Here is a 20,791-nt window from a genome sequence, read left to right as displayed (position 1 = left end):
AATGAAATAGCAAAAAAATATAAAATGAAAATATCTGAAACAAAAACTATGGCAATGTGTGGAAACATCATTCAAATGTCAAATTCAAATTATGCTTAATAATAAAATAATAGAACAAGTTACAGAATTCAAATACTCAGAAAATATAATCTTGCAATACAATACTAATTCACACTTGGAAGCAAGACTACAAATTTACAACAGAATGAATGGCATAATTAAAAGAAATTTTGGAAAACAAATGACTAAAGAAACTCAATTAAGATTACATAATATGACCTCTAAATCATCTCTCAAATTTGGAAGTGAAATCTGGATTCTAAAACAAAGAAACAAACAAAGACTGGAGAATAATCCTAGATAGAATAAATGGTACCTTGTCAATAGAAATAGAAGACACTCAATCAGATTTTCAAAAAGACAAAGGTACAAGAGAAGGAATTTTCAATTGAAAACATTATGTGAAAGAAGCCTCGATAACCAGAAAAGCATATATCTTTGTTTTATTGATTACACCAAAGCATTTGATTCAATAGATCACAAGAAATTAATACATATCCTACAGAATAATAGGTTGAAAGGAAAAGATCTACGTACAATTACAAATATATGCTGGAATCAAATGGCCTCAATAAGATATAAAAATGCATATTCTAACAACTTTGAAATCAAAAAAGAGGCAAGACAAGGATGTGTCTTATCTTACTGTATAATATATATGGTGAGCAAATTTTTAAAGATATTTCAGAATTGAAAGGTATAAAAGTTGGGGGGAATAGGAACTTCAACAACTTCAGGTATGCAGATGACACAGTTCTTATAGCTGAATCTGAAGATGATCTTCAAAACTTAATCACAGAAATTTACAACAGAAGCTTAGACATGGGACTAATTATTAACTTAAAGAAAACAAAGTGCATGATTATATCAAAAGAACCAATAAATAAGAAACTGAACGTAACTGTTAACAAAAAGAAAATTGAACAGGTTCAGTCTTTTATATATTTGGGACAAATGTTTACAGACAAAGGAAATTCCCTTAAAGAAATAAAAAGAAGAATAGAGATAGCAAGAAATGCCTTTACTGATATGAAAACTGTTCTAACATCCAAAGACATTAATATAGACACAAGAAAAAGATTAATAAAATGCTATATCTGGTCAAGTCTTCTCTACAACAGTGAAACATGGACTCTAAATAAAGAAGCAGAGAAAAAATTAGAAGCTTTCGAAATGTGGACTATCAGAAGAATGTTGAATATATCATGGATAGAGAAAATGAAGATGTTTTAAAGAAAGCAAAAATGAAAAGAACATTAATGAAAATAATTAAAGAACAAAAACTTAAATATTTTGGACATCTAACTAGGCAAGAAAGCATTCAGAAATTAATATTAGAAGGGAAACTGGATGGGGAGAGGTAGATTCAGGAGAATGTGGTTTGAAGACATTAAGGGTTGGACTGGCTTGAATTACCATAAATGTTCCAGAGCAGCAAAAGAAAGAAAAAAGTTCCGTGACATTGTTGCCAACCTCCTCCTAGGGGACGATACTTGAAGAACTCACCCTTATGAATTGGAATAAACCTTACAAACTTCCTACAGAAGAAACTATTTATTTCCTCATGTCTCAGCTTCTCATTGAAGATGATCAACAATGGATTAATTAACCCCTACATACATCTGTTTACAACCATGGGAGAGAGATATCATCTCTACCTTAGCAATTGTTTTATGATAACAAATATTTCCATCTCACTTGGCAGGTCATATTGTTGTATTTTCTCTTGGGAGATTCACATATACACCTTCAAAATATTCATTAAATTTTTGGCTACTGCATCTGGATCATTTAGAATTGTTCTAGATGAACTAGTTATGCTTAATTTGATCCTATTATCCTTACTCCTTTTTTACATATCTGTAAAAACATTTTTATGTGAACCTTGCATTCCTAGCTAGTCGTAAATCAAATTGATAAGTGTTATTCTTTCCATAGATTTTTTTATAACATATTTAAGAACTTTATTATTCATCCAGCTGCCTACGAGTTTGTTGTGGATAAATTTAAATTTTTACTGATAGAGCAGTACTGCTCTTACATAACATCCAAAATGACCTAAGAAGGCCGAAACCTTTACTTAAAAAGAACAATTACAAGGGTATCACCCGATGCCAGTCCTTGGTATCCTATTTGTCATGTGCTGATGGTAATGCCAGGCCACCAGTGTACCCTGCAGGGCCCTCAAAGAATTAACTTTAACATCACTCTTGGATAAGCCAAGTAAAGACAGGTCTCTATAGCTAGCGGCACTCCATACATCTTTCATAGAGATGATGGTGCTGGTAAAATGAGGACCCCAAATTTCTCTTCTATTTGCCTGGCAAGGTCAGCATTTCGCTCGTAGTACTGAACCTTGCTCTTATAGCAATAGGTAAGTGAGCGCTCAGTATCCACTACCTGAACATCAATCACCCAAACACCACCATCTCTCCTCATTACTATATCTGGCTTTCTAATGCCAGAAGTTGTTCTATAGTGTGGTTCAACTGTGGTCTCCCAACCTTTGTTCTTAAAACGGTTAGCCAATATGGAGACCACAGCATCATGTGTCTGGAAACAGCATTGGGAAATATGAGACAAAGTCTTGCTGTAATGGCAGCCAGCCCTACAGCTACTATCTTCATTGCCCCATCGGGCTGTGTGGGCCCCTAGTGGGCATGGCATTTATTCTAGTCCTTATTAAATCAATAAACTCAAAACCTGGAAGTAACCCGGTCCCGTCACATTCCCACTGATGTTGTGGGGGTACCAAGTGTGACTCTACTAAGGAGGTGCCATCTACAGAACTGTAAAGCAAAGACGCCCATCTCTTATACTCATCTCTTGCTGTCTCGATCTGGACGCCCTGATACTGGATCTACCCCTTCACACATCTAAAGTCCTCTTGGATACTAGGGCTATGAAAAGCCTCTCTACAGTTAGGAGAGGATGAAGCTGAAAGTTTTCCTATTCTAGATAAGTGGAGTCGTGGAATCAACCACTTTAGATGGGAACCTGCTGTCCTTCCCCCGAGCATGGAAATATGCTGTTGGGGTGTCTGGTGGTAATTGGAGCTATGATCTGACGGCAATGCGAAGCCCTATCCATTCGAGACAGTACCAAGACATATGTCCTATCAAGAACCAACTTGTGGTAAAATTGAAGTAGGAGATAATAGGACAGAATAAAGAGCCTTTGCTGGGGCTTAAGAGGAACTCACCTCAAAATGGTTTTCTCTAAGGCAGAAGGTACAGAAGACCTCTCTTTTGGAGTGAACATAACACCAAGGTATCTCCACTCCTCTAGGATGGTCTTGCGTGCAGGGGAAAAGTCTACACTCTTGATATTTAGCTTTTTGTTGTGACTCGAAGGGATAAGAGCTAATGAGCAGGACTTCTCAACATTAATGTTTAGGTCTCTAGTATGAAAAAAGTCACCTGCCCGATCAAGGAGTTCCTGTGATTGAAGAAAGGGACACCTAGAGAGTAACCAATGTGGTTAGGAAGAGAGCGAAGAAACTCATCTATGATGCAATTGAAGAGTAAAGGAGATAGAGGGTTGCCTTGAAAAACATGCTGTACTGCAGGTATTGTGGTCACATGGGACCCTGTTGTAATAGAGATAGAGCCACCTATATGGAGCTCCCTAACATAGGTAAGAAAAGGTTCTGGATATCTGGCACCAGATAGTGCTCTAAGGATAGCAGGAAGGGAGATGCTATCAAAGACCTTTGGAGGTCCAGGGATGCCATGTATCTGAAATGGGAATTTCAGGAATTTCCCAATCTGAAAGAAGAGTGGAGAGGAAGGAGATGTTCTCGGCACAGTCATCCAAAGGGATAAAGGCTCTCTGCCAGTAGTCGTGCTGTACATATTGCTGTAGTCATCTGACCAATATCTTATGGAAAAGTCTAAGAATCACTGGTGATATAGTAATAGGTCTATAGTCTGAAGCATGTGTAGAGGTTTCCTTCTTGGGAATAAAAATAGTTCTTGAGGCATGAAGATATGGTGGAATTGCTCTAGAAAAGAGAAAAAGATCTATTAAGTCCTGTAGGATAGGGAGAGGCACCCTACGAAGTCTCGATGCTAGGAAACTGTCCAGTCCAGGGGCAGATGAATTTGCAGGGAAAGCCGATTTTATTTTTTGAATGGATAGGGGACGATAAACTGTGATGCAGGAATAGACTGTAATACCTTGGCGAGTCACTCAGAAAAATGTGGAGGTGGAGTGGAGAACACCAAAACTCCACATAGTTTTCGTGTTGTTCTTCCAGAGGTGGAGGGGAAGTGCAATCTAAAAGGGTTTTGGCACACATCCCTCTGTTTTTCTTATAGAGGGCTGCATTACTGCATAGGCCCTCTTCCTCTGCTTTCTCCTAGACACAACTATGGGTGGGCAGGGCTGAGGCTGATGACGAGGCGGCCAGTGTTAAGAGAATTCCTTCTGAAGGTAGTGATTTAATTGATCAGGAAGTTGATCTTCAACTTCCTGTCCCATCAAATGGACACTGATAATTTCTTGAAGAGAGCTATGGCTGAACTCAGAAAGAGGAGGCTTGTCCAGGGAAGATGCCAATCTGGAAATCAAAGCCATCTCAGCTGATTCCAAGGACAGCCTATGGGATTGATGGATAGAAGAAGATGAAGTGGCAGGAGGTACGGAGGTATTACCTGCTCCTTCCTGAGATGGGTGTTCAGTCAGTTCCCGAACCAGTCTCTTGTAGCTGGCCTCTCTTCTATGGATTTTGATGGCATCTAACGATCTCTGTTGAAACACCTTAGCCAAGGCCTCATTAATGTTCTTTATGCCTGTAGCCAACAACTGGATCTCACGAGTGGCTAGAATCTTTTCCTCTTCAGTGGTCCAACACAACAATTCCAGTGTGATGTACTCCAAGGCCTACTGTGTTGGAAAATGCAGTTAGGGCGGCATTGGGACAAAAGGGCAGACAAAATGTCTTGAAGCCGGAACTGAAGTACCACTGGATGGTTCTTGTCTCTCTAGCAGGTATGGAATGTCCACAATCATAACGATGACTATCATTCCTTTTCTTCAGGACGCTGCTGGGATGGGTGAGTGACGTGCCATCAAACAAGTTCCGGACCTCGGGATCTACTCTTGAGACGTTTCCTAACTCCAACCAATCAGAGCTGTTCTCATCAGTAGAATTTGTTCCAATGAGGAAACAAAACCCTACCAGGGGTGCTAATCCAGGTAGGGAGGAATAGTGTAGTGAGCCAGTCGGTCACCTCAAGGTATCCTGATGGAGGCTGCTCGCTGCTGCACTTGCGAAGTGTCTCGGAACAGTCAGGGCACAGCCCATCAGGTGTGCAACCAAGACAGCAACGCTTCAGTTCCCTATTTAAGAACTTGATTATTCATCCAGCGGCCTTCAAGTCTGTTGTGGATAAATTTAAACATTCAATTATGTAAAATGTTTCTCAGCACACTATTCACTTTGCATTAGTATCTCTTCCATTTAATAGTGTTCCAGTTAATACTTCTTAATTCCATCAGTTAGCTTTTATGAAATTCCACCTTCATGCTTTCTGATTATTTCCTCATTTAACCTTAATTTTCCTTTCAAGATCAAATGATTGTTACTACAAAGGGATTCCAAGTAATTAATATGATCAATTACTAATTCCTCTGATTTAATCAAATCCAATATCCTATCCTTACTAAGGTCTTGTATATGTTGCTTTAAATAACTGTCATGAAGTTGCTTCAAAAATTTATTACTCACGTTATCAGATCTTTCATTCTCCTGGTCTCTAATATCCATATTAAAATGTACCATTAATAACACTTTTAATTTTTTTAAATTTAGCACTTTAACTGTTACTTGATATATGTGATTTTGCGATTTAATTCACAACACCAAGGCACAAAATAATTACAGTAATTATTTAGCTGTTAATATTTCCCTGGTTATATACTTAGCATCATCAGAACAGATGTCTGTGCGGTTAGCCTAGTGACTTTGCGCTTCGCAACCATATGCCTGGGGAAGGAGCATCCTAGGTTCGATTCCCATCAACGACGTGAGGAGCTGAAGGATCTTCCTCAGTCATACCCAAAGTTAGCCGGTCTTGGGCGTGGATGGCAGGGTTTTTTTTTTTTTGCCAGTTTATCTGGTGTTTTTCATCCCGCACGCAGGCAAACCGGTCTGAGGACACCCACGGATTACAGTCAGGATACTGACCAAGCCTTAGGTCTGATTCGTCAGCATATGCTGGTTCCGGAGCCCGGATAAAATTTCGGGGGGACTAGATGGTACCGTGAACTCCCGTATAAAGGGGGAATGCTGTATCATCACACGGAATTTATTTATTTATCAGAACAGATATGTTATCACACTACACAAAGTAACAGACAATTCAAAGAACTAAAGTCCTAATTTGGTACCATCTGTTGTTGAATTAAAAAAAAAAAAATTACAAATATTATGTTGATCGTAAAGTGACTGTCTCTCATATTTTGTTAAATTAACACAGCAATACATGTCAAAGTCTGGAAAATGTTTCATAGCAGCTGCTGATTCCAGGAATATTCACAAAATAAATAATAAGAATAAATTATCTCCCTGATTTTTGGTTAATTAATGCAAATATAGCTGTAATAATTAATCAAAAAATCTGAGAGACAATTTATTTTAAGATTAACTTAATGATTGTAAACTTCTTTTTTATTCAACAGCAGATGACTCCAAATTCTAGGACTTTCGTTATCTTTGTGTTGTCCAATTACTATTTTAAAACTATTCTCATGAAATTGGAAGTGATCACTTATGTAAGAAAGTTTTAAAGCGAATAAAAGTTGAGCAGTTCTCAGATGTGAACTGTAGACTAAAATACACAAAGTTTATTGAAAAAAAAAATGAAAGAGTTTGAGAACAGTAATCAAACCTTGGAGATTCAGTGGCAAGCCTTGAAGAAAGCCCTGATTGATTTAGCTAGAGAGTCTTGTGGTGAAGTTGTCTGCAAGGACAGAAAAATTAGAACTCCATGGTGGACACAGGAAGTTTAAGAGGCAGTGAAGGAAAAGAAGAAAGCACATCAAAAGTTCCTGGCAAATAAGTTAGCTTGTGCTCTTAGAGAATACAGAGACAAATGCAAGAATGCTAAACACTGTGTAAAACTAGCTAAACAAAAGTCATGGGAGGACTTTGGCAAGAATATAGAAAATAAATATCAAGAAGGTGGCAAAATATTCTTGTTGAAGAAGTTTTCAGAAATGGAGGAAAGAGTGCTGTAAAAGGAGTTAGAGATGATAAAGGTGACATGAAAACGGGAGAAAAAGATATCCTTGAAGTATGGAGTAATTACTTTAAAAACTGCTAAATGAAACAAGCAGTGATGACAGCACAGTGGTAAAAAACACTGACCAGGCATGCAGTCAGGAATACATATCCATACTTGAAGTAGAAAAAGCCATCAGAAGCTTGAAATGTGGAAAGGCAGCAGGAGTAGATGATATTCGACCAGAAATGCTGAAGTATAGTGGTATAAAAGTCTTACAGTGGCTGCACTGCATAGTTCAGAAAGCCTGGACAGAGGGATGAATTCCCGATGATTGGAGTAGAGCTCTCATAGTACCCATATATAAAAAGGGAAATAAAACTGAATGTGAGAATTACAGAGGTATTTCCCTACTGAGTGTACCTGGCAAGATCTATGCAAGTATACTTGAGAAACGGTTGAAAAGAATTGTGGAAGAAAAGCTGGGTGATGAACAAGCGGAATTCAGGCCAAATAAAGGCTCTCACGATCAGATCTTCACTTTACGACAAATAGTCGAGAAAGCATGGGAATATAACAAAGCTCTTTGTTTAAGTTTTGTCGATTTGGAAAAGGCATATGACAAGGTGCCAAGAGAGAAGCTATTCAATACACTGCAGTCATATGGTGTCAATGGGGCATTATATCCAACAATACTTAGTCTTTATTTGAGTTGTAAGTCAGCAGTTAGAATTGAAGTACAGGAAGATGGTTTAATGTTAAATCTGGTGTGAGACAAGGATGTACATTATCCTCTCTGTTATTCATTATCTATATGGATCACATTATGAAGGAAAGTGGTATTAAACATGATATCAAAATTGGAGATGTTAATGTCAGCTGTTTGCTTTATGCGGATGATGTTATACTTCTGAATAAATTTGCTACAAGTCTGCAAGATTCTCTGACTAAATTGAATAACTGTTGTACTAGATATGGTATGAAGGTCAGCAATAAAAAGACAAAGACAATGAAAATAGGCAGAATCATTGAAAATATCAACTGTGTTGTGAATGGAGAACCTGTGGAACAAGTAAAACATTTCAGCTACTTAGGCACGATTTTTACTGAAGATGGTAAATTAAATATAGAAATAGACAACAGAATCAGTAAAGCTGGTATGGTGGGAAGTCAATTGAATAAATTCATATGGAATAAGAGAGAAATTAGTCGGAACACTAAATTAGCTGTATACAAGACAGTGTTCATTCATTCCTGCATTCATTTTTTATAATTTTACTGAGTATTCTATACTGTTTTGTACTTTTTGTTTTTGTCTTTCATTCATAAATTCTAATACTGATTCTGCCATCCAGGGTTTTTTCTTATTGTATTTAATTTTTGGAATAATTTTGTTAGCTGTCTCATATATTGCACTTCTAAAATTTGACCATCTGTTTTCAATTTCCTGTGTTGCAAAGTATATTATCTTCTGTTTTATATCCTATGATCTAATTTCTGAGTTATACACCATTATGTTGCCAGGTATATTCAGAGCTGTCAAGTCAATCTTTCAGTATGATTGTTTTTAGAAGTGTTTTTTAGTTTAATTTTTAAAGTAGACACAACAGGGTTATGGTCTGAACCTATATCAGCACCTGGGTATGTTTTAATGTTGATTATATTATTTTTGTATCTAATATTTATCATTATGAAATCTATTTGGTTTCTTATAGAGTTATCTGGGTTTGTCCAAGTATATAGTCTGTGCTTTGGATGTTGAAAGAAAGTATTAATTATAATGCAGATTTATTAAAGTATTAAGTATTAATGCAGAATTGTATCAATCTCTCGCCTCTTTCATTTTTTTTTGCCCAATCCAAATTTTTCAACAACTGGATTTTCTTCCTCTTCTCCAATCTTCGATTTCTTCATCATTGTAGGGGCATAAACCTGGATAATTATGATGTTAAAAGGCTTTGCGGCTAATTTAATAAGCATCATTCTTTCATTTATGGGCCATAGCCACATTACAGATTTAAAGATGTCTTTCTTAATCATGAAACCAACTCCATATTCATGCTTCTCTCCACCAGAATACACAAATGTAAAGTCATATTTTTCTAGTTTTCCCGTGTTAGGTCATCTTGTTTTACTAATTCCCATCACACCAACTTTAAGTTTTTTCGTTTCCTGTACAAGGTTGTCAAAATTTCCTAGTTTATATGATGTTCTCATATTCCAAATTCCAATTTTCAAGACACTGTTTCTTGTTTTCAAACGAAAAATATCAGATGCCAACCTTCCTTTCAAGATTTAAGTTGACATCATCATGGAGTACATTTTCGGAGGTTCCAACTTCCAAAGCATAGCTTGTAAGATATTTCTTTTTCTCCATGGTCGACTATAGGATAGTATATGTGGTGAGGCCCTGATCTCAGATCAAACCTCTGTGTGATCTGAACCCAGCTTCCACACAAATTATGAAAGGTTGTTTATTAACTAACTTATATTTTACTGGATTTCAAACCAACATCCTCAGAGGAAAACACATTTTTGTAATGGACAAAAGATCTAAAGTCCTAATTTGGTACCCTTTAATGTTCTATAAAAGAAGTTACTGCAGCTGTGTAGGAGTTAATCTTAAGATCACTGCTTCCAACTCTCTGACTTCTATTAACTGGTTTTCTTCTATCTAATCCTGTGTGAAGGGGGTGTGCGAAGTGTGGTCTCCTAGTCCTGACTTACCATAATAATGGCAGCAAATATATTTCTTGTGTTATCCGAGACAGATGTTAATGGAGCTTCTTGTTTGTCCACAATATGCATACATGTGGTATGCAATAAAGTCACAGGTGACCTGCACTGTGACTTTAGTGCATTATGCCTGATCACATTCCTCTTGAAGGTTTTTCTACCACTATACTGTCACTGTCTGTTTCATTTAGCAATAGTTCAAAGTAATTACTTCAGACATCTAAAATAGCTTTATCTTCAATCTTCACATCACCTTTATCCTCTCTAACTCCTTTTACAATACCATTTCCTCCATTTCTAAAATTTTCAACAGCTTCCATAATATTTTGCCACCTTCCTGATATAGTTTTTAAAAAAACATTTTTTTTTTTTTTTTTTATGTTCTTACCAGTCTTCCCATGACTTTTGTTTAGCTTTACATAGTGCTTCACCTCCTTACATTTTTCTCTATATTCTCTTAGAGACCAAGCTGGCTTCACAGGAACTTATTTTCTTCTTTTCTTTGAATGATTAATTTCTTGAGTCCACTGTGTTCTGATTTTTCTATCCTTGCAGACACAACCTCACCATATGTATTACTGACTGAATCAATCAATGTTTTAGTCAGCAAGAGAGGTTGTCTACCAGTGAATATCCAAGGTTTAGGTCTTGTTTTCAAACTTTCATCCTTTCTTGAATATCTGTGTATTTGAGTATAGTTCATCTCTGAAAGCTGTCCAACTTTGATTCTTTTTAAAACTTTCTTATATACTTTTCTTTTCAATATATTCAATTTCCTTTTGCTCAAAAAAACTAAACAGTGATCACATCCTTTTTCAAATCCTTTATCGATAATAATACAGTCCATGAGACCTTTCTTATTTCTTCTCTCCATGCGAATTTGTACACATTTTTATGTTAGAACATGGTGTTAGTAATGAATAGCCTATATCCTGAACAAAAATCCAGCAGGCACTTACCATTGTTATCTTTACTCCTTTCTCCAAAATTTCCCAAAAGATTTCTATGCCTGATAATAATTTTCTACTTTTTGCTTTTAGATCTCCAATAAGGATCAACTTTTTCTTTTTGTCAGCTGCCATCTCTAATGACTCAAAAAATTCTTCCCTTCGTTCCTTAGTAGGACCTTAGGTACAAATAAATCTCATTGTCCAATTCCCCATTCTGATATCTGCCAACATTACTTGATACTGCCTGTCATTCAAGAAGATTACCCTCATATTTAATGGTGAATACTATAGATACCTCTTTTCCATGATAACATCCTGCATTTATTGCTTAGAAGAATCCCACCTGTTTTTGTCATATGCTTCAGCAACACCTATTATGTCAATTCTTCAATTTCTTTTCCATTGATGCTTCTTATGTTGATGGTGTCAATTAGTGTTATTCCACAGGATCCTGTGGTTAGCGTTTTCAATTTCCATGTTGTGCAAGGCCAGATTTATGAGGTTTGATGAGATGTGTTCTTGATGTTCAGAGATACGTTTATTTATAGAGCTTCCTGTTTATCCATAGTAAGACAATTTACACGAGCATGGTACTTTGTATATGCCAGGTAGCATAGCATCACTGGTGAGAGTTTGTCTTTTGGAGAAGGTAGCAAGTTGTGAATTTGGTTGATGGGTTTATAGGTAGCAATGAGTTCATATTTTTTCATAATTTTTGCCACTCATTCAAAGATGCCTTTAATGTATGGTGTAGGCGTCCTGTGGTCTTCTTGTCTGGGTCAATTTATAGGAGAGTGGTTGATTATTTTTTGGGTTATTATTGGATTATATCCATCTAGAAAGGCTATTTCTTTGACAATTTCCAATTCTTGATTTAGAGATTTTTCAGAAGAACAAATTTTGTATACTCTGGATACTAGGGATTTTATACCATATTTTTAAGATGGATGGTGAGCTGATATATTGTGGATATAACTATCTGAAAAGGTTGGGTTTTGGTAGACAGAAGTGGGAATGGATCCACCTTGCTTATACTGCATATGTACATCAAGAAAGGAAATAACTTTTACTGATTCTTTTTCTAGCGTGAACTTGATATGCGGATGTAGGGTGTTGATTTTTTGTAGAAAGAAATGGATGGTTCTGTGTGACTCCAAACTGCAAAGATGTCATCAATTACCATAGCCAAATTGTTGGTTTTGAGTTAAGAGTGAAATTTCTTTCTTCTATGTGTTCAAGATAAAAGTTAGCTAGGTTAGGTGATAAGGGTGAGTGAGTCCATTGCAGTTTCTTCCTCATGTTTATATATTTTATCTTTCCATGTGAAGTAACCCGATGTAATTGCGAATTTGAATAATTCTACTATGTCCAATAGAAATTGGACATAGTAGAATTTTTTGTTTGAAAATTCTATTGTCTCTATGTAAGGGATATTAGCAAAGAGAGAGAGACAATGTCTAAGCTTACTAATATGTCTGTTCTGCCAGTTTATTTGGAGTCACACATTTTTATGAATTATTTTACACTTGATTAATTATAATGAAACCTACCTTCTAACCAACTAACTTGTTCTGTTTTTTCTTTCAACTGTTGCCTGGTAGCAAAAAGCTGTTGCTGAAGAGAGACTAGTTCATCAGCTGCTTTTTTGGCAAAATTTTGGGCTTCATCAAGTTGATCTGCATGATAAAAACACTGATATCAACATCAGCACACTATCTATACACACACACAATCTATCTATCAATCTATATATACACATATATACATATATATACATACATACACACACACACACACACAAACAATAAACCCATTTTATCTTTGATCTGACTCCTCCTTAAGAAATGTAGTTTTTCATGTTTTCAGCCAATTTTTAATGCAAACTTGTAATTCTAAATTTAAAGAATTTGCCGTATTTAAATATTATAACAAGTTTATAATATTTTAACCTTACATTTTCATATTTTTTTTATTTTTTTTGTCTTCTAAAACAGTATAGACTTCTTTTGTAAGATAAATCTCAAATAATTTTCAATGTTCAACTGTTAGTGTCAACATAATGAAAAATCAACATTCAACAGGATAATTCTAACTTTTCAAACACCAAGATTTTCAAATGAGTATGTCATATTACGACAGTAAGCTAGAAGCAAATCTCATTAGGTGCATCTTATATCTGAAGAAGAAAATAGAAAACTTTTGCGCTTTTTAGTTTATTTTAATTTGAACACAAAATGCAGTCTCATTAACCAATGCATCTTGATTCAGAGTTAATATCCCACAATATATCAGATGGGAATTTCATTCCTGCTAACCTATTAGAGTATATGCATGTTGAAACAGTACTATCAAAGAAATATTTCAATAAGCATATTTCTTTAACATGTGTTAAATTAACAGTAAAATAAATAAATTTGCAGGGATTCATATTTCTGCAATGCTTACATAAACAGAAGAAACTGTGGTAAACCAATAAAACTTCATATTAACAAAATATACTGAAGGAGATAGGAAGTAATTTTCAGCTCTGCCAATCAAAAGAGTAGTTTCTATGGATTTTGTTAACCTTTCCTCTCCCATTTTTTTTAAGTGATACTACCTATGATTAGTTCATGAACACATTCATGAATGCTAACACCTTTATTTTAACGATGCTGTCACTGATCTCATCTTAATCTGATAACAAATCCACCAAAATGGCTAGCACACCATTTATACTGCTCACTGATAATGGTTTTACTATGGGAGTTTAGTTTTTTAGCACTCAGAATATCTAAATTTACCGAGGACAGTAAATTTAGATATTCTGAATTTTTCTTCTTTTTTCTTACTTTTTGATATTTTCTTGCTTGTATTTGGTTTCCATCTTTCACATTATAATCGATTAATTTTAAGGTTAGTAAATGAGGGATGTGCCATTACCATAATATATATCTTTCTTTCTTAATTCTCCTCTTCTACCTTTTACGGCATTGAGGCTTTTCATTCTTACAACTGCAACCGTCTCGAAGATAAGGTAGTTGGCCCTATGCCTGTAGATGCGTGTGTGCACGGGGATGGTTTGCCTGTTCTGGGGACGAAAAACCCGAGTTTCCGGATGAAAAAGATCCCTACCTCAGTACGAGACCAGCTAACTCACCTTTCATCAAAAGAGACCAGGGGTAAAGGTTCTCTCACATACTGATGGGAATCGAACTCAGGTCTTTCCGACCAAAGGGCTTTGTCTATAACAACTGAGCTACGGAGGCTCTATTTATTATTATATAATAATTCCACTACTATAAAGCACTTTTTTTTTGTTTAATATCAGACATCAGGAGCTACACAAAACTTGCTTTTCAGAATATTCCAAACTTTGATCAACTATTTTATTTCTAACCACACTCTCAGCTCCATAAGTTAAAACTGATTTCAAAATTGTCTTGTGTACAGCAAGTTTAATGTTTCCACAAATTTCTCTTTTATTCCATATAAATTTATCTTTTCACTCCTCCACTACAGCAGCTTTACTTATTCTGCTGTCTATTTCTCTATTTAACTTGCCATCTTTGGTAAAAAAAAAATTGTACCTAAACAGCTAATATATTTTACTTATTTTTATGTTTTCTATTCCGAATGCACCAGTTTTCCATCTTTTGTCTATTTTCATATTTGTTTCTTTTTATTGCAATTTTTGCATGCCAACTTGTTGCAGAAATTATTCAATTTAGTTAAGTAATCCTGAAGACTCGTATATTGGATTTATTTGAGAGTATAAAATTATCTGCATAGTAGTCGGTGGGTGAATTTAGTGTTCCTGCAAAGTTTGTGATTTTTGTCTGTTTTTATTGTGTTTTTTCCATAGAAAATTAGTGTTTTTGCAGCATACTAGTGTAGATTTTAGTGTTTTATAGTGTATTTAATATTTTATCACATATTTTTATTAAGATATTTCAATATTTAGTATACATTTAAAATGGAGCCAAAAAAAGGGCAAGAAATGTAATGCTAAAAAAAGCACCGCAAGCGAGAACAAGAAGGTTAGCACTGCTAAAGAGGTTATTGTACACACAGAGAGGAGGTTAATGAAATCAATTAACAGATAAAATAACGAAGTTGAAGCAGATCATCAGAGAGACGATGAGGGAATTGCAAAGAGTTGAGAGACGTTTAAATGAGCATGAGGAGGAAAAAGAAAAATGAACAAGAAAATAAGAAACAACAAAGCAAAGAAACAGGTAGGTCAGGAAATAATGGAAATTGGATAAGTGACATTATTAGTAAAAAGAAAGAAGTTATTTGGTATGGTGACTCTATAATAAAGCATGCTATTGATGAGCGAGTTATAACATCGAGATTTCCTGGAGCGACAATTAAAAATATAATGCAAGCAATTCAAAAACAGAAAAGAAAAGTAAATGAAATCTTAGTTGTAGTAGGTATGAACAATTTAACTGGTGATAAGTTCAGTATGAGAGAGGACATGAAAGAGTTGTTGGAAGAGGCAAGAGTGAAAAAGTGAAAATCGTTAGTATTTTAGATTGCTATGATAAAAATGAATTAAGAAGAAGGGATATGATGGCAAATGATTCGATGTGTAGGCTGTGTAGAAGGAATGGATGTGAGTTTTTGAATGTGTGGAGTGAGTTTGAGGGTAGACTGGATTTGTATAAGAGAGACAGCCTACACCTGAATATGTTTGGTATCAGGAGTCTAGAAAAACTAATAACTGGTATGAGACCTAACACAGAGAGTCAGGGAAACTAAATTACAAGGGGAGGAATGGTGTGAATGTCAGTGTAAGAGTGACAATGTTATATAACTGTGTTAATGATGCGAATAGGATAGGAGAGGTGTGTTGCTAATGATATCAGATGACTTGAATCCAGTTAAAGTTGAGACCTATGATTGTAGTACTATTAACAATATTTCATATGGCACTGAGTTTGAAGGCATCTGGTGTGAGGTAGAATCTAACAAGATCAATTACATAGTGGGGATTGTTAGACCTGGTGGATCAGTTGCTGGTGATGAAGAAATGCATCACCAAATAGAAAAGATGAGCACGAAAAGAGTAATCACATAATGGAAGACTTTAAATATCCGATTATTGATTGGGTAGCAGTAGAATCTCATGAGAAGAATGAAAATGCATCTATTTAGCTGTTGCGGGACAACTTCCTCAAGCAGCATGTGATAGAAGGAATTCGAGGGCAAAGAGTGTTAGATTTGATCATGGCATCAGAGGGCGTTTCAGTTAAAGACGTAACTATTCTGCTCCTGGTCGGTGAGAGTGATCATGCGGTACTCACTTGAGAAGTGACTAAGTTTATGAATGTTCCATTCAGAAAAGGTTACATGCTGAACTACAAAGCAGGAAATTATGACCAACTGAGGAGTATACTGAGTTCAGTGGGAATGGGATCGGTTGCTGGATGGAAAGAATATAGATAGTGCATGGGAAGCATACTTAAATGATGCGATATAAGAATGTGCCCCGAGGGTTCGAAGAATAATTAGAGGAGTCAAATTGATGTGTAATCTTATTAACACGTTTGCTGCCAACTACGAGTATACTCGTATGTCGATTTACCGACCTCCTATGCCAAACACGAGTTAACCCTTAGTATAATTACGTTAATGTGGACCCTTGGATTCTGAATAAAGCAGAGAGCACTTCTGGGGCTTGATAGAAGTGAAATAATTTCAACTAAAATATAGTATATTATATATGTGCCTCAGAAGCCAACTACGAATATACTCGTATGTCGATTATCAACCTCCTATGCCAAGCGTGAGCTAATCTGTAGTAAACACGTAATTTGTAAATCAATTTAAAACTGATAAAATCAATAAAAATTATAAAATGAAATCAATAAAATAAAAAAACCAATTTATTCAAATTATGAATGATACACTTTAAAACAATTTTCCACACACAATGGTGGTATTTCCTAGCAAACAGGACAATAATTACGTGTTTCGCGTCGTTGTTTCTTTCGTGTACATACTCAGCATGGCTTTGTCGGCGAATATTTTTTTCTGTAGGTGGTAAAATTTCCAAATAATGAAGATCGCGAATCCTACTGATATTCTGTGATGCTGTAAGCTCATCCATTCCAACAAAAACTGAGATAAACTGATCTCTGAATTTCAATGCAGTCATTGCATTTCCAGTAATTATATTATAAAATTTATGTGCATTTTGAATGTATATATCAAAAATGCATATTGCCAGTTTCTTTGGCCTTCTAATTGTCTTTCGTAGGGGGGAATAGTAAGAAAGCATGTGATCAGAAAGATCGATGCCTGACATACCCAATTATAGTCCCTAACGATATTTGGTTTTAATTGAATTTTACCATTCCGATTTTTTGCTTCAACTATTTCAAATTTGTGCATATTTGAAATGGAAAGACCTTCCCTCTTATCCTTCCATTTACGATGATGAATTCATTAAATTCATCATCGCTCATATTAGCATAAGCTTCTAATTCATTATCAGTAAGTTTTCTTTTACTGGTCCTGGCGAAACTGAAGGGTTTCTTCGGTGTATAATATATGGTTGGGAGTGATACGAGATTACTCGTAGTTGGCATATGAAACAAAATTCTGTCTGATAAGCCGGCTACGAGATTACTCGTAGTGACCTTGAAGAAGGGAAAGCGCTTGGCGTGCGGGAACAAACTATGCCTAAGTAGCCTGGCAGTGAACGTGTTAAGTAAGAGATTCATAAGAAAAGGACAATGTGGAAAGAATACTGTTTGCATAAGGATGACGTCCGTTATGAATGTTATAAGCACAGGTTAGAAAGTCACAACTGTTGTATGGAAAGCAAAGTACGAGTATGAAAAGAAACTGGCTCTGCGTGTTAAAGACAATCCATATGAATTCTATCAATATGCTGCAAGTAAAAGAAAGAATGAATATGAAAGAATAACTCTTATAAATCCAGATGGGTTACAGATATAGAAGAGGTTGTTTGTTAAAAGCTATCAACCTGGTGAATGCAACATTGAGCTCACTGTTTCACTAGATGAAGTACCACAGGTGTGTGAGGCCAAGGTTTTAGAGCTGTTGCACAAATTGAATAAGAATTCAGCAATAGGGACTGATGGAATATCAGCATGTGTGCTAAAAGAGTGTTCAACTGAACGGGCCATTCCTTTGACCAGGCTGTTTAACACGAGTCTCAGAACAGGAAAGATTCTGAGGAATGGGAGGAATGTGTGGCAATTCTATTGCACAAAGGTGGTGCAAAGACTGATGTATCCAACTATGGACAAATTAGTATCTCAGGAGTGGTGGTGAAGATTTTGGAAAAATTGGTTAGGGCTTGCATTCAGAAATTGGTTGACAGTGAATCTCTACTTTGCAATGAACAACATGGATTTACTAAGGGAAGGTCATGTCTTAGCAACCTGCTCACATTCTATAACAATGTTACCATTGAACTAGACAAGGGGAATGGATACACCATAATACTTTTGGATTTTGCTAAGGCTTTTGACAGAATACAACACGGTAGAATGTTGCATAAATTGGAGAAAATGGGTTTGGGTTATACAATATTAGCATGGATAAGAGGATGGCTGACTGACATATCAAAAAGTGGTATATGGGGGATCTGTATCTGCAAGGTTTAAGGTAACAAGTGGTGTACTACAAGGATCAGTGCTTGGTCTACTGTTATTCAATCTGTACATTAATGATATTGGGAAGGATTAGACAAGCGACATAGCTATTTGCTGATGTCGCTTGTCTTTTCAATTCATTCCTGATTACCCTACCTATTCAAAGATAAGTAGGGTAATCAGGAATGCTGATGATATGCAGTACTTGCAGAATGATTTGAATAGGCTGGAATTTTGGACATGGGAAAATGGTGTCAATTCAATGCAAGTAAATGTAAAGTCATTCACTTCGGCATGCTTAGATATCCAATGTCGTATGATATTGGTAGGATTAAGCTAGAAGAAAGCGATGAGGCTAGGGATCTTGGAGTGTTAGTAGATAGGAAGTTGAAGTTTGGGGGGGGGGGGGCATGTGAGAGCTGGGTCAGAAGTAAAACACTTGACCAAAGACTAGAGATCGCAGATATGAGAGTCCTGAGAAAGATTAGAGGCGTGAACAGATGGCACAATGGTAATATCATATTAAAAATGAGGATATTAGGAAAGAACTTGACATTGTCAGCATCCAGGGATGTGTTATTATTTATTATTATTATTATTAAACAAGACCTCATGGAGTCAAAGACTCATCTAGGAGGTCCGTTTATCTCACACACATCTCATCATACCGGGTCTTAAACACATTCAAACTCCTTGCAGACACCACACTCTCAGGCAAGGCATTCCAATCATTCACAACTCTGCACGAAAAAAACCTGCCTCTCACTCCGCTACTCACACCCTCTTTATACAGTTTCCAGGGATGACCTCTGGTTCTCCCCTGATCTCCCACTATTCTCTGTAGAACTTCTCCACCATTGATCCTATAACAACCCCTTACCAACTTGTAGGTCTCTATCATATCTCCCCTCTTCCTTCTCTCCACTAGACTCTGCAAATTACATCTTCTCAATCTTTCCTCATACTCGACATTCCAGAGGTCAGAAACTACATTAGTCAGTCGCCTTTGGACCCTTTCCAACATCTCTTCATCCTTCTGAAAACCAGGTGACCAAATCTGGGCACAATAGTCCATGTGTGGCCTAATCAAAGCCTTATACAATGGAACAAGAATCTCCCTACTTCTACACGTCAGTGTCCTCCTCATCATTCCCAGAAGTCTTTGTGTTGTCTTCACAATTTTGGCGATGTGTCCCCTAAATTTTAGATCCTTATCCACTATCACTCCCAGATCTCATATTTCCTTTACTTCCAACAATATATTCTCACCAAGCATAAATTCTGCATCCCATCTTTGTTTTCCAAATTTTAAAACCTTACATTTTGCAGCATTGAACTCACATCCCCATTTGCTTGACCAATCACTCAATTTATTCAAGTCTTCTTGCAAGGCACAACATCTTCACTACTCTTTATGGTTTGTCCCAACTTTGCATCATCTGCAAACAACTGAATATCTCCATCCAAATCTTCGCCAATATCATTAATATACAAGTTAAATAGTAATGGCCCTAAAACAGATCCCTGAGGCACTCCACTAGTGACTTTCCTTTTCCTGGATATTGCACCCCCATACACAACTTGTTGATCCCTATCAGATAGCCAGTCTCCAATCCAATGCACTAATCTAATATCCAACCCCATCTGCTCTAGTTTGACTGTCAACTTATCATGAGGTACTCTATCAAAAGCTTTTGCAAAATCCAAGTATATTACTGTGTATCCTTCTCCTCTGTCCAAGGAAGCAGTCACTTTATTGTAATAAGTAAGTAGATTACTAAAACACGACCTCCCTTTAGCAAATCCATGCTGTCCATCAAAGATTATACCATTGTTGTCAACCCAACTCTGGATCCTAGTTCTCACAAGCTTCTCCAACAACTTAACCACAACACCTGACACACAGATAGGCCTATAGTTTGATGCTTGAGTTCGATCACCTCCTTTATGAAGTGGCACAATCTTGCCCTCCTTCCACTCTTTAGGGACTTGACCAAGTGCAAGACTCGTATTAAAAAAATATGTCAAGGCAGGTGTCAACTCTCCTTCAGAATACGCGGTGATATATTATCAAGTCCCACAGCCTTATTTACATCTAGTTAACTCAACTCCCCAAACACCTCTTGCTCACTTACAGTCAGTCTCCCCTCCCCATCATCAACTGCTCTTAATCTCTCCATGAAGTCACATTCACAAGATTGAAAGA

At 36.3% G+C, this 20,791-nt stretch overlaps 1 protein-coding gene across 3 annotated transcripts in view; it reads right to left on the bottom strand.

Moving 5' to 3' along the window:
• Slmap (Sarcolemma associated protein) overlaps window positions 1-20,791 on the bottom strand; it is a 545,241-nt gene that overhangs the window by 138,171 nt on the left and 386,279 nt on the right. For all 3 annotated transcript variants that reach the window (XM_090409867.1, XM_090409869.1, XM_090409868.1), the window contains one exon: window positions 12,523-12,648. In XM_090409867.1, the coding sequence (XP_090265993.1) occupies window positions 12,523-12,648 (126 nt within the window). The remainder of the gene's footprint in view (window positions 1-12,522; window positions 12,649-20,791) is intronic.

This window comes from Typopeltis vanoorti, chromosome 20 (genome assembly GCF_054136105.1).
Source record: "Typopeltis vanoorti isolate ZY-2024b chromosome 20, IOZ_Tvanoo_1.0, whole genome shotgun sequence".
NCBI classification, from domain to species: Eukaryota; Metazoa; Arthropoda; class Arachnida; order Uropygi; family Thelyphonidae; genus Typopeltis; species Typopeltis vanoorti.
The sequence above is the reverse complement of the archived record's forward strand: the minus strand, read 5'-3'. Positions and strand labels throughout refer to the sequence as shown.